At 45.9% G+C, this 15,215-nt stretch overlaps 1 protein-coding gene across 2 annotated transcripts in view; it reads left to right on the top strand.

Annotated features, from left to right (window-relative positions):
• Nucleotides 1-673: 673 nt before the first annotated feature.
• The window catches only part of PRPH (peripherin), an 86,896-nt gene continuing 72,354 nt past the window's right edge, over nt 674-15,215 (top strand). Inside the window, exons 1-2 of one of the 2 annotated variants that reach the window (XM_063952685.1) lie at nt 674-1,421; nt 5,740-5,800. In XM_063952685.1, the coding sequence (XP_063808755.1) occupies nt 898-1,421; nt 5,740-5,800 (585 nt within the window). In that variant the 5' untranslated portion in view covers nt 674-897. The remainder of the gene's footprint in view (nt 1,422-5,739; nt 5,801-15,215) is intronic. The other variant, XM_063952684.1, reaches the window with a different exon arrangement.

Below are 15,215 nucleotides of genomic sequence, written 5' to 3'. Positions count from 1 at the left end.
GATTTGTGGCCCAAGACTGGTTAACCCTTGCAAAACTACAGCTACTTATTCAAAATGGTAAAATATGGTGTGTGTGCCCACTTTGCCAGTGTATTTCATGCCCAAAACAGCGTTGGGCCAAGCAAAATACAACTGCGTCATATGTAAGGGAACCTACTCTGTTGATTTCAGGTGTCAAATTTGTTACCCAAGACTCATTAACCCTTGCAAAACTGAATGATCTGAATAAGAAGCTGGAGTTCGAATAAGAAGTGAATAAGAAGCTAGAGCTTGAATAAGAAGTGAATAAGAAGCTAGAGCTTGAATAAGAAGTGAATAAGAAGCTGGCCGAATAAGAAGCTAACTTCAGCATCGTTAAAGTACGGTAGTGCCGCCCTCAGCAGACAGGATTTTATCACTGACTGCATCATTATGTAAAACTGTTCCCCAGACATTTGTACTTTGCATGTTTTTTATTACTGCGGGAAAACTTGATCTTTGCATATTGAATACACATATTAAATAATGCTGGATATGTTGTGTATATGCCTGTATGACTTTGCTCTATCTTCAGACGGCCTGATGTAAGATGGCATGATGTTGAGAGCCACCAAGAAGCTGCATCTTTTCAGGCTAGCAACTGCAATGAAGGCACGAGATGCAGGCTGGACAGCAGGAGCTTTCATTGGGGTGTGGTAGCAGGCTTGGATGCAGGCCCCCTCCTCCCAGAGCTCTGGATAATGGATACAAGGGGCTACAGGGGGAGGGGCGGCAGGGCACAATGACGGTCCACGCTGATTTATAAAGCAGGCTGCAAGAGGCACAGACTTTCCTCACAGCATCCCAGGACTAGTACGCAGAATCTTCTCAGTGTACAGAAGTAGTCACCTGGTACCAGCCCGCAGCATCTCCCTCACCATGAGTCACTCTGGGCTGAGAAGCACCTCAACCTCCTACCGGCGCACTTTTGGGGCCCCTCTCCTGTCGCCCATGCCCTCCTACTCGTCCTCATCCAGGTTTCAGACCTCCAGGCACTTAGGCAGTCCCTCTCCTGGTCCCTCCAGTCGCTCCTCATCCTCTGCCTTCAGGGTGAGGTCCAGCACCCCAGTCCGCGTCTCCCTGGACAGAGTGGACTTCTCTGTAGCCGAGGCTCTAAACCAGGAGTTCTTGACCACTCGCAGCAATGAGAAGGCGGAGATGCAGGAGCTTAATGACCGCTTCGCCAGCTTCATAGAGAAGGTCCGATACTTGGAGCAACAGAATGCCGTGTTGGTGACCGAGATCAACCAAGCCAGATCCAAGGAGCCCACTCGGGCAGCGGATCTGTGCCAGCAAGAGCTGAGGGAACTGAAAAGACAGCTGGATGCTCTGGGCAAGGATAGGGACCACATCCAGGTGGAGAGGGACAACCTGGCAGAGGACCTCAATTATCTTAAGCAAAGGTGAGAGAGAACGGGGTGTGGGTGTCTCAGAGCTCTGGCTGGATGCATCAATGAGCAGTCTCAACAGACATACAGTAAGCAACCAACCAACCAACATGTGTTTCTCTATCTGATGAATGATGCTGCCTCTGATTAAATGGTTTAAGTGTTATTAAAAAAAAGTTCTTTCATATCAGAGTTCATCTGTTTCAGATATGAATTACAGCAGTGTTAGCCCCTCTCTCAGGCTGTTCTAGAACTGCAGTCAGTGTCCTACAATATACAGTACTAGCTGGGGACTGGGGAGACACTTGTTGCCTGCCTTAGGAGTACAACAGGGAGTCCAGACTGGATCCAGTTGGGATCAGCTAGCTATGGATCTGGTCAGCTTTGCAAATCATTGTTCAGTATTATCCTGAGACTAATTTACTTTACCACTGTCATAAACTATCATGTCATATACTATCATTTAAATAGATAAATAGGGGAGTTGTGTAAATAATAATATATATTTGATTAATGATTAGAACATTAAAAGAGAGTACACAATAGATTTCCAAAGTATTATACCACATACATTCTGAAATGAATGAGCGCCCCCAACAGGTAAGCCCATGACAAAACAGCAGTGTTCTTCACTTAGGGTGTGGTTGTCCAAACAAGTGGAAATTTGGCCCTTGTAATTTACCTTCTATCATCCACCCCAGAGTAATCACTGTCCTATATGAGGAACAGATATTGAAAAAATTATTGGTATTAATTCATAACATCTATATGTAAAGTGTATCTATCATCTGCAAACATATGATACAAAAACTTTACCATTTGTTTCTCTGGTATATGCAGAGTTGGGCTACATAGGGATACATGCCAGACAGTTACCATAAGATAATACAGACCACCCTCATCCTTTTGTTCTCTTGATTTTCCCAGGAAACTCTCATACTGTGTCACCCTGTGGAAAGAAACAGTAGTAACATGTGCACGGGATAGAACCTAAAGCTAGGATGTCTATGGCTGTCTTGTGTTATGCTGTTCCCTTATTATTGGGATACCTTTATTAGATGATGACTTAAAACGTAGAATACTTTAATCGTTTTTTTCTGTTGTTTTTATTTTATGGATTATCCACATATCTGCCATTTAGCTTTATATGTCTGTAAATGGCTCATATCCCACTGATTTTATTTCTATATTGTACATTGTTTAAGCTTCAGAAACAGCTGGTGTGGCAGCAGAAAGCAGAGCTTAGGCAATATATATATATATATATATATATATCTACATATATACATACACACACACGGTGTGTGTGTGTGTGTGTATATATATATATATATACACATATACACACCCTCGAAGAAGTCCGGACGGACGAAACGCGGTGGTTACTCCATGCTCGCTCCCTAGACTGACCTCCATATTTAAGATAGGAACATACTCTATGCAGTTTATACATATATTCCTTACTCTGATAAGAACATACTCTATGCACTTTATACATATATTCCTTACTCTCTATTTTTAAACTATTTTTTTATCTTTTTTATTACTTGTATCAGACTCAAGCTAATATGTTTGATTTACCAATTGTCTGCTCCAACTAATAGTATTGTTTTATGTAGAATAAATGTATATATATTTTATAGAAAATTTGATTATTATTATATGTCCCTCTACGCCTGACACCAGTGGTCGCCGATGCCCATATCCTTTTATATATATATATATATATATATATATATATATATACCGTATATATATTTACTTTAAAGAATAAATCGAGTATTAGCTGCAAGATCTTTCTCTAAGCGGTCTATTCATGAAGCAGTGAAAAGTGTGAAAAAGTGAGCCAGTGGAGAAGTTGCCCATGGCAACCAATCAGCATTGAAGTAACATTTATAATTTGCATACTATACAATTGTACTGAGCAGCTGATTGGTTGCCATGGGCAACCTCTCCACAGGCTCACTTCTCCACTCTTCACTGCTTTATGAATAGACCATTTAGGGGGACATTTACTAAGCAGTGATTAAAACGGAGAAGTGAGCTAGTGGAGAAGTGGCCCCATCAACCAATCAGCAGCTCTGTATCATTTTATAGTATGCAAATTATAGATGTTACTTCAGTGCTGATTGGTTGCCATAGGCACTTCACTGGCTCACTTCTCTGCTCTTATCACTGCTTAGTAAATGTCCCCCACAGTTTGATATTTTCTATATAAATGTCATGTCCTAAAGACATCAGAGTGTTACAGGGGATTCCTATTCATGGCCAGATAGTATTATTTAATGCAATTGGCAGAGAGGATTCCTGGGTGTGGGCACCATGTGATTGCTTGACATCATATGGCCAGGTACACCCAATGCTGCCAAGCCTGGCATGATATGGCAGGGGGCATTAATCACATTTTCAATGGAAGACCAATGAACCAGGAGAAAGGCAGGTTACATGCAGTGATGGTGAATAACTGGGAGACTTATTCCAGCTAACAGTATAAACCACCTTTGTGTACAGTAAAGATTTATAATACGCTCATGACACTAAGGATCATCTATTGTGTCCAGCCTGTTGTTGAAGAACAGAGTCTCACACATGTAAGGATATTACTGGAGATAAAGTCCGCACAGTAGAAACTTATACTAATGGATACAAGAAAGATACAGTTTACTGCATACAGTTAACCAGTTGCCAAGGTGGACAAAAATGGTTGTGGTCCATAGCGTCAACCACACTTAGGTCGACAGTGTCTAGGTCGACCACTATTGGTCGACAGTGACTAGGTTGACACCCAAAATAGGTCGACATGACAAAAGGTCGACATGAGGTTTTAAAAAAATGTTGGTGTCGTTTTCTTCGTAGAGTGACAGGAAACCCCAATTAGTGCATCGTCATTAGGTCGACCAATAGTGGTCGACCTAATGGCTGTCGACCTAACTGGTGGACCTAGAGACCGGATACTGATAAAAATAGTTTTATAGACATATTGTGAATGGTGCTTTTTTTTTTTTTACCCATAAATATAGCAACAGTCATTCAACAATAAATACGACTTCAAAATAGCTGTAGAAAAGGCCATTAAATGTTGTTGGATTAATCATCATATTCTATAGCTTAGTGCTTTTGGAGGGCAGACTGACCATTACAGATCACAGGGTGTGGCTGAGAACATATTATCATTTCACCAATATTAATGTATCTAAAGGCCAAATACTAGTACCGCACAAGACAGCAGGCAGAAATGAATAACTATCCATAAAGATTATAGGGGCTTATTTATTAAGGGCCACTGAAAACGTTGTCAGTTAACATCTGTTGTCACTGATATTCGCATCGATAGCTAAATTAATGGGGCAATTTACTAGTGAAGTTGTGTCATGACCGCGCTTCTGACGGTAGGTTGTTTCAAATATAACTTTGCTCGCATTAAAACCTTCTTCACCACTTGTAGGTGTTTTTACTATGCATGCTTCCCCATCAGGTGTGGGCTGCGGAGGTATCAGGATTGCGTATAGGTTACAGGGCTAATACCACGTGAAGATGGCAGTAGTTATCAAGGCCAGGGCATGATTTTTTAATTTGTGCTTCAGTGATACTGTACGTCACAAGGAATGCAATTGATTTGTCCCTCATGCTTCACAATGTCATTGATATCTCAAGGTTGGCTGTTCCAAGCTGCCCTGAAACAGCAATTTCCACATGTTTTGAAGATTTAAAATAGTCCCCTGCAGTGGTGGCTTCAGAGGTGGGGCTACAGTGCAGCCCATAATTCAAATAGGGGAGCCACACAAACTGCCACCCCAAACAATGCCAAACATCACTGGCCAGGACTCACTGGCATTTGGTGTGGTTCCCCTATGTGAATTTTGGACTGCGCTGTAGTCCCGCATCTGGAGACGCCACCGGTCCCCTTAATATTTTGCACCACAGTAGACTGCAATCTCTGTCCATGCCTATATAAACAGGTGCATTCTTACAAAAATAGACACATCATCGCACATCTCAAAGGGGTAGATGTATTAAAACTTCTAAGAGGAAAATTGGAGGGGCTGCCCATAGCAACCAACATGATTATAGCAATCATCTATAATATTTTGGATAAATGATAGCTAGAAGCTGGTTGCTAGGGAAAATCCCTCATTCTTTTGTAGTAGTTTTAATTCATCTAACATAAAAAGGAATTTGTGCTGTGCCTGTAGTTTTGCACTTCTCTTCCAGCAGCACAGTCTTCATGTAAAATAGATCTGATGGCTTTGTAAATGTAAGTGCATCTGGAAATGTAAGTGCATCTTTACCCAGTTAGTAAGTGAATCTCATTTTTTCCTGACTTGTCTTGCAGGCTGGATGAAGAAATTCACAAGAGAGAAGATGCTGAAAATAATCTAGTACTGTTCAGGAAGGTAAGTGATACTTCTGCAGTGTCGGATTGGGGCATGAAGGGCACATGGGGGAATACAGTAGTAAGGGTACGTGCTTAAGGGGTGTAAAACCAGTCCCCACAGCATACTTAAACTACTATCCCGGAAGTTGCAGGGGATTTACATTTTTTTCAGGTAATCTCCTGCACCCCCTGTAAGAGTGGGTACTCCTCCCGCATCCTGCCCACTTCCTAGTGAAGCGGGCAGAAAGGGAGTCGCATGTCAGAGCAGGGGGGTAAGGGGGGGCTAAATTATGCAAATAATGTCACAGCTCTGTTCCACCCCCGAAGTGCCCATATGTTTCTCTCCTGGCTTCTCCTGGAGAGGAGTTTTTAAAAGTAGGTAAGTATGCCTCACAGAACCTTGGACAGAGACCATATAACTGACCTTCCAATAGAGTACCAATGTATAATTTGAGTGCACTGTCTAGAACCTGACATTAGAGAAGGGGGAGGAGCCCTCAGGTAGTGGGGTTCACCAGGGATTTCCCCTGTACCCCTGTGGGCCAGTTCAACTCAGTACTTATGTAACATTTGTCTACTTATTTTTTTTTATTTTTGCAAAATGGTATTCAGCTTGTAGCCTTCTTGCTGGGTGCCCCTTTATTTGTGGAATCTCAGCTTCAATATAATATAAAGGTTTTCTTTCATGGCAGAAACATGGACAGTACCAGGGCGATACAATCTGAAGCTTTAGGTACAACCATCTGCCACTGAGACTAATTTTCATCCAGTTTGAGGCTCATTTTTATTACTATTTAAACAAACCTGCTTTAGAATGTAGTCTGTGCAGGAAAATTGCAGGAATTAAATATTGCAGATATAAACTACAAAACCTGTTGACACAAAGTGGTAAATGTACTAAGATGGGAGTTCTGTTTAAAATGGGATGTTGCACATAGCAACCAATCACATTCTACTTCTCATTTATCTAGCACCTTCTAGAGGATAATACCTGGAATCTGATTAGTTGCTATGGGCAACATCCTATCATAAATAAAACTCCCATCTTAGTAAATTTACCCCAAAGTTTTTATAGTTTACAATTCAAAGTTTTTTAGAAAACAATTCAGGCTTGGAGTATTGCTTATGGGTCTATTTAGCATTAGACCCAGATCACCACTTTAAGTCCAATTTCTCTTACGTCCTAGAGGATGCTGGGGACTCCAAAAGGACCATGGGGTATAGACGGTTCCGCAGGAGCTTGGGCACACTATAAAGACTTAAACTGGGTGTGAACTTGCTCCTCCCTCTATGCCCCTCCCCCAGACCTCAGTTAGACTTTGTGCCCAGGAGTGAATGGACACACACTAGGGGAGCTCTACTGAGTTTCTCTAAAATACTTTATGTTAGGTTTTTTATTTTCAGGGAGACCTGCTGGCTACAGGCTCCCTGCATCGTGGGACTGAGGGGAGAGAAGCAGGACCTACTTCTTCTTAGTTTAAGGGCACTGCTTCTCAGGCTACTGGACACCATTAGCTCCAGAGGGTTCGATCACTTGGTGCGCCTAGCTGCTTGTTCCTGGAACCACGCCGTCACCCCCCTCACAGAAGACAGAAGCCGGGTGAGTATGCAGAAGAAAAGAAGACTTCAGTGACGGCAGAAGACTTCAGTAACGGAGGTAACATGCGGCGGTCGTGTTGCGCTCCATGCTCCCACACACCAACGGCACTCACAGGGTGCAGGGCGCTGGGGAGCGCCCTGGGCAGCAAGTTACTGAGGCTCTTTAAACACAAAAAGGCTGGCTTGAGTTGTTATTCGGTGCCCAGGCACCGTGTCCGCTACCCCCGCCAGCATATTGCAGCGGTCCCGCTGCGCGCCATTGCTCCCACACACCAACGGCTGGTATCAGGTGCAGGGGGGGGGGGGGGGGGGGCGCCCCGGGCAGTATGTTTTACATTATTTTACGCTCCCAGTACACATATACAGTGGGTAGCCACTGTATATGGTCCCCTGCCTGCATGTACCGGGTTTACTATAGGGGCTACCGCGTGCCGATAAGGGGCGGGGCTTAGCCCTCACAGAAAGAGACAGCGCCATTTTAAGCAATGTCCCCGCCAAATCATGTGTACAGCACAAACAAGGGGGGGGGGGGCACATATATGTTAGTGTTATGTAGGAATGTATAACACTATTTAAGTTGGAAATGGACATGTACTCTTGGTTGTGTATGCTCTCTGTGTGCTCCCTGTCAGATGTACACCTGTGTCGACATGTGTGACTGTTCTGTTACTAACGCCTCCGGGGTTCATTGTCGGCATCGCCGACAACTGTTTTGTACTTGATACAGTAGACACTGAGTCAACAGATCGGTTGTGTTATACTTGTTCATAGTAAACACGGTATGGGAGACACAGTAGTATGTGGGTGACCCTGTCGGCACCAACCGTTATTACCGGGTGTAAATTGACATGCTGTAACTAACTTATACCTGTATATATATTTATATGTATTTATATGGGTCGGTTCCGTGAGTCTGTAGCTCGAGCACAGACATGGTTATTAAAATTATATATGTATAATTCCCTCGGATCCCTCGGAGTCACAAGTATGTTATTTTGCCTGGTTACTACTCCCTGCTGTCGACGATTACTAGGTTTTCTGTCGACTATAATGTTTCCTGGTAGAGCCACAACTGCGGATTCAGTACATGGTCATACACATTCAGAACACATTAATGTCACTTGGGTCTCGAAGGTTCCGGACAATCCGCTTATATGTATGTTATATATATATATATATATATATATATATATATATATATAGGTAGAATATGTGTGTATATGTGTATTACAATATGTATATTCATCTTATGATCTATAATGAATGCTGAAGTAATAGTATTCTTTCTCATGTGCTGGTCGCTCTGTTGATAAAGCTCTAGGTCGACCGTGACGAGTGGGTCTCCCGTCCTCTCAAGGAGTCCGAATGTTTATTCTTTTCCCGCGGCGGAGAGAATACGGTGAAAGTCAACTCCTGGTCGACACGGGGTCCTGTCACAAAGGATCGGATACAGGAAGCTAAGTGATATTTTATTTCTATTCTTTGGACTCATGAGGGAGTGTTTATATTCGGAGGGACATCCGATAGAATTATCCTGCAGAGATAAGGGATTTTCCTTATGTTGGGTCTTCTCTATACATCGCGGCAGGCTGCAGTGCGTATACAGGAGGTGACCGGGGAAATGCTGAGGCTGACTCCGAGAAATACTGGAGTTGTTTCCCTGGGGCGGTGTGCCGCTGTTTGGGGATGCCTTAGTTCAGTCAATCTCGGCGGATACTGCTGGTAAATCTAACTTAGTGAGTTCCCTCACAACGGTTGGTGACGCATTCCTTTGTGGGATGCAGTCCCTTTAACTAGTTCAATACCATTCTTTTTTTTCTCTGACGTCCTAGTGGATGCTGGGAACTCCGTAAGGACCATGGGGAATAGCGGCTCCGCAGGAGACTGGGCACAAAAGTAAAAGCTTTATGACTAGCTGGTGTGCACTGGCTCCTCCCCCTATGACCCTCCTCCAAGCCTCAGTTAGATTTTTGTGCCCGGCCGAGAAGGGTGCATGCTAGGTAGCTCTCCTGAGCTGCTTAGAGTAAAAGTTTAAATAGGTTTTTTATTTTTCAGTGAGACCTGCTGGCAACAGGCTCACTGCATCGTGGGACTAAGGGGAGAAGAAGCGAACTCACCTGCATGCAGAGTGGATTGGGCTTCTTGGCTACTGGACATTAGCTCCAGAGGGACGATCACAGGCTCAGCTTGGATGGGTCCCGGAGCCGCGTCGCCGGCCCCCTTACAGAGCCAGAAGAGCGAAGAGGTCCGGAAAAATCGGCGGCAGAAGACGTTCCTGTCTTCAATAAGGTAGCGCACAGCACTGCAGCTGTGCGCCATTGCTCTCAGCACACTTCACACTCCGGTCACTGAGGGTGCAGGGCGCTGGGGGGGAGCGCCCTGAGACGCAATAAAACACGTTTTAAACCTTATATGGCTAAAGAAATGCATCACATATAGCTCCTGGGCTATATGGATGCATTTAACCCCTGCCAGTTTTCCTAAAAAAAGCGGGAGAAAAGGCCGCCGAAAAGGGTGCGGAGCCTATCTCCTCAGCACACAAGCGCCATTTTCCCTCACAGCTCCGCTGGAAGGACGGCTTCCTGACTCTCCCCTGCAGTCCTGCTACAGAATCAGGGTAAAACAAGAGAGGGGGGGCACTAATTGGCAGATAATACAAATACAGCAGCTATAGAAGGGAGAAACACTTATATAAGGTTATCCCTGTATATATATAGCGCTCTGGTGTGTGCTGGCAAACTCTCCCTCTGTCTCCCCAAAGGGCTCATGGGGTCCTGTCCTCTATCAGAACATTCCCTGTGTGTGTGCTGTGTGTCGGTACGATTGTGTCGACATGTATGAGGAGGAAAATGATGTGGAGGCGGAGCAATTGCCTGTAATAGTGATGTCACCCCCTAGGGAGTCGACACCTGACTGGATGGTCGTATGGAAGGAATTACGTGACAGTGTCAGCACTTTGCAAAAAACTGTTGACGACATGAGACAGCCGGCAAATCAGTTAGTGCCTGTCCAGGCGTCTCAAACACCGTCAGGGGCTCTAAAGCGCCCGTTACCTCAGATGGTCGACACAGACCCAGACACGGATACTGACTCCAGCGTCGACGGTGACGAGACAAACGTAATGTCCAGTAGGGCCACACGTTACATGATCACGGCAATGAAGGAGGCTTTGAACATTTCTGATACTACAAGTACCACAAAAAGGGGTATTATGTGGGGTGTGAAAAAACTACCCATAGTTTTTCCTGAATCGGATGAATTAAATGAGGTGTGTGACAAAGCGTGGGTTTCCCCCGATAAAAAACTGCTGATTTCTAATAAATTATTGGCATTATACCCTTTCCCGCCAGAGGTTAGGGCGCGTTGGGAAACACCCCCTAGGGTAGATAAGGCGCTCACACGCTTATCAAAACAAGTGGCGTTGCCGTCTCCTGATACGGCCGCCCTCAAGGAACCAGCTGATAGAAAGCTGGAAAATATCCTAAAGGGTATATACACACATACTGGTGTTATACTACGACCAGCAATCGCCTCAGCCTGGATGTGCAGCGCTGGAGTGGCTTGCTCGGATTCCCTGACTGAAAATATTGATACCCTGGATAGGGACAGTATATTATTGACTATAGAGCATTTAAAGGATGCATTACTATATATGCGAGATGCACAGAGGGATATTTGCACCCTGGCATCAAGAGTAAGTGCGCTGTCCATTTCTGCCAGAAGAAGTTTATGGACACGACAGTGGTCAGGTGATGCGGATTCCAAACGGCATATGGAAGTTTTGCCGTATAAAGGGGAGGAGTTATTTGGGGTCGGTCTATCGGACCTGGTGGCCACGGCGACGGCTGGGAAATTCACCTTTTTACCCCAGGTCACCTCTCAGCAGAAAAAGACACCGTCTTTTCAAACTCAGTCCTTTCGTCCCCATAAGGGCAAGCGGGCAAAAGGCCACTCATTTCTGCCCCGGGGCAGAGGAAGGGGAAAAAGACTGCAGCAGGCAGCCTCTTCCCAGGATCAGAAGCCCTCCCCCGCTTCTGCCAAGTCTTCAGCATGACGCTGGGGCTTTACAAGCGGACTCAGGCACGGTGGGGCCCGTCTCAAAAATTTCAACGCGCAGTGGGCTCACTCGAAAGTGGACCCCTGGATCCTGCAGGTAGTATCACAGGGGTACAAATTGGAATTCGAGACGTCTCCCCCTCGCCGGTTCCTGAAGTCTGCTCTACCAACGTCTCCCTCCGACGGGGAGGCAGTATTGGAAGCTATTCACAAGCTGTATTCCCAGCAGGTGATAATCAAGGTACCCCTCCTACAACAGGGAAAGGGGTATTACTCCACGCTGTTTGTGGTACCGAAGCCGGACGGCTCGGTGAGACCGATTTTCAATCTGAAATCATTGAACACTTACATAAAAAGGTTCAAATTCAAGATGGAGTCACTCAGAGCAGTGATAGCGAACCTGGAAGAAGGGGACTATATGGTGTCTCTGGGCATCAAAGATGCTTATCTCCATGTCCCAATCTACCCTTCTCACCAAGGGTACCTCAGGTTTGTGGTACAAAACTGTCATTATCAGTTTCAGACGCTGCCGTTTGGATTGTCCACGGCACCACGGGTCTTTACCAAGGTAATGGCCGAAATGATGATTCTTCCTCGAAGAAAAGGCGTCTTAATTATCCCTTACTTGGACGATCTCCTGATAAGGGCAAGGTCCAGGGAACAGTTAGAGGTCGGAGTAGCACTATCTCAGGTAGTGCTACGCAGCACGGGTGGATTCTAAATATTCCAAAATCGCAGCTGATTCCAACAACACGTCTACTGTTCCTAGGGATGATTCTGGACACAGTCCAGAAAAAGGTGTTTCTCCCGGAGGAGAAGGCCAGGGAGTTATCCGAGCTAGTCAGGAACCTCCTGAAACCAGGACAAGTGTCAGTGCATCAATGCACAAGGGTCCTGGGAAAGATGGTGGCTTCTTACGAAGCGATTCCATTCGGAAGATTCCATGCAAGAACTTTTCAGTGGGATCTGCTGGACAAATGGTCCGGATCGCATCTTCAGATGCATCAGCGGATAACCCTATCTCCAAGGACAAGGGTGTCTCTCCTGTGGTGGTTGCAGAGTGCTCATCTTCTAGAGGGCCGCAGATTCGGCATTCAGGACTGGATTCTGGTGACCACGGATGCCAGCCTGAGAGGCTGGGGAGCAGTCACACAGGGAAGAAATTTCCAGGGCTTGTGGTCAAGCATGGAAACGTCTCTTCACATAAATATCCTGGAACTAAGGGCAATTTACAATGCCCTAAGTCAAGCAAGGCCTCTGCTTCAGGGTCAGTCGGTATTGATCCAATCGGACAACATCACGGCAGTCGCCCACGTAAACAGACAGGGCGGCACAAGAAGCAGGAGGGCAATGGCAGAAGCTGCAAGAATTCTTCGCTGGGCGGAAAATTATGTGACAGCACTGTCAGCGGTGTTCATTCCGGGAGTGGACAACTGGGAAGCAGACTTCCTCAGCAGACACGACCTCCACCCGGGGGAGTGGGGACTTCACCCAGAAGTCTTCCACGTGATTGTAAACCGTTGGGAAAAACCAAAGGTGGACATGATGGCGTCTCGCCTCAACAAGAAACTAGACAGATATTGCGCCAGGTCAAGGGACCCTCAGGCGATAGCGGTGGACGCTCTGGTAACACCGTGGGTGTACCAGTCAGTGTATGTGTTCCCTCCTCTGCCTCTCATACCCAAAGTTTTGAGAATCATAAGAAGGAGAGGAGTAAGAACTATACTCGTGGCTCCGGATTGGCCAAGGAGGACTTGGTACCCAGAACTTCAAGAGATGTTCACGGAGGACCCGTGGCCTCTACCTCTAAGAAAGGACCTGCTCCAGCAGGGTCCTTGTCTGTTCCAAGACTTACCGCGGCTGCGTTTGACGGCATGGAGGTTGAACGCCGGATCCTGAAGGAAAAAGGCATTCCAGATGAAGTCATCCCTACCCTGATCAAGGCCAGGAAGGATGTAACCGCGAAACATTATCACCGCATTTGGCGAAAATATGTTGCGTGGTGTGAGGCCAAGAAGGCCCCTACAGAGGAATTTCAACTGGGTCGTTTCCTGCATTTCCTGCAAACAGGACTATCTATGGGCCTAAAATTAGGGTCCATTAAGGTTCAAATTTCGGCCCTGTCAATATTCTTCCAAAAAGAACTGGCTTCAGTGCCTGAAGTTCAGACGTTTGTCAAAGGGGTACTGCATATACAGCCTCCTTTTGTGCCTCCAGTGGCACCTTGGGATCTCAATGTAGTGTTGAGTCTCCTAAAGTCACATTGGTTTGAACCACTCACCACTGTGGAATTAAAATATCTCACATGGAAAGTGGTCATGCTGTTAGCCCTGGCTTCAGCCAGGCGTGTCTCAAAATTGGCGGCTTTATCATATAAAAGCCCTTACCTAATTTTTCATTCAGACAGGGCAGAACTGAGGACTCGCCCTCAATTTCTCCCGAAGGTGGTTTCAGCGTTTCACATGAACCAGCCTATTGTGGTGCCTGCGGCTACTAGGGACTTGGAGGACTCCAAGTTGCTGGACGTAGTCAGGGCCCTGAAAATATATGTTTCCAGGACGGCTGGAGTCAGAAAATCTGACTCGCTGTTTATCCTGTATGCACCCAACAAGCTGGGTGCTCCTGCTTCTAAGCAGACGATTGCTCGTTGGATTTGTAGTACGATTCAGCTTGCACATTCTGTGGCAGGCCTGCCACAGCCAAAATCTGTAAAAGCCCATTCCACAAGGAAGGTGGGCTCATCTTGGGCGGCTGCCCGAGGGGTCTCGGCTTTACAACTTTGCCGAGCAGCTACTTGGTCAGGGGCAAACACGTTTGCTAAATTTTACAATTTCGATACCCTGGCTGAGGAGGACCTGGAGTTCTCTCATTCGGTGCTGCAGAGTCATCCGCACTCTCCCGCCCGTTTGGGAGCTTTGGTATAATCCCCATGGTCCTTACGGAGTTCCCAGCATCCACTAGGACGTCAGAGAAAATAAGAATTTACTTACCGATAATTCTATTTCTCATAGTCCGTAGTGGATGCTGGGCGCCCATCCCAAGTGCGGATTGTCTGCAATACTTGTATATAGTTATTGTTACAAAAATCGGGTTGTTTATTGTTGTGAGCCATCTTTTCAGAGGCTCCTACGTTTATCATACTGTTAACTGGGTTCAGTTCACAAGTTGTACGGTGTGATTGGTGTGGCTGGTATGAGTCTTACCCGGGATTCAAGATCCTTCCTTATTCTGTACGCTCGTCCGGGCACAGTATCCTAACTGAGGCTTGGAGGAGGGTCATAGGGGGAGGAGCCAGTGCACACCAGCTAGTCATAAAGCTTTTACTTTTGTGCCCAGTCTCCTGCGGAGCCGCTATTCCCCATGGTCCTTACGGAGTTCCCAGCATCCACTACGGACTATGAGAAATAGAATTATCGGTAAGTAAATTCTTATTTTCCTTTTCTGTGCAGATGGAAGGTGAAAAGGTAAGTGTTCTGCAGCCTTGTCAGGTTCGCAGAAGCGGATGTCGTTTTCTGTTTCTTTCACATCCGCCACATGGTGCTGAGTCTACCTGCCTGGACCCCACTCCGGTGGGGACTCGTCTGCTACCTTTCAGTTAGTCCGGGAATAGACCAGGACCCGTGAGTTAGTTATAGAACCCAGAGGGGGACTGTCTGGAGTTACAGATGTTTCCCCTCACTGATTTTCTGATAGATCTTACTGTTTCCCCTCTGGAAGGGGAGGTAATACGCGACGCCACACCAGAGGGGTCAGATTCAGGGCCTTGTCCTCCTGTCCCG

This window comes from Pseudophryne corroboree, chromosome 2, assembly GCF_028390025.1.
Source record: "Pseudophryne corroboree isolate aPseCor3 chromosome 2, aPseCor3.hap2, whole genome shotgun sequence".
NCBI classification, from domain to species: domain Eukaryota; kingdom Metazoa; phylum Chordata; class Amphibia; order Anura; family Myobatrachidae; genus Pseudophryne; species Pseudophryne corroboree.
Note: the sequence above shows the minus strand (reverse complement) of the source record. Positions and strands in the feature narration are given on the sequence as shown.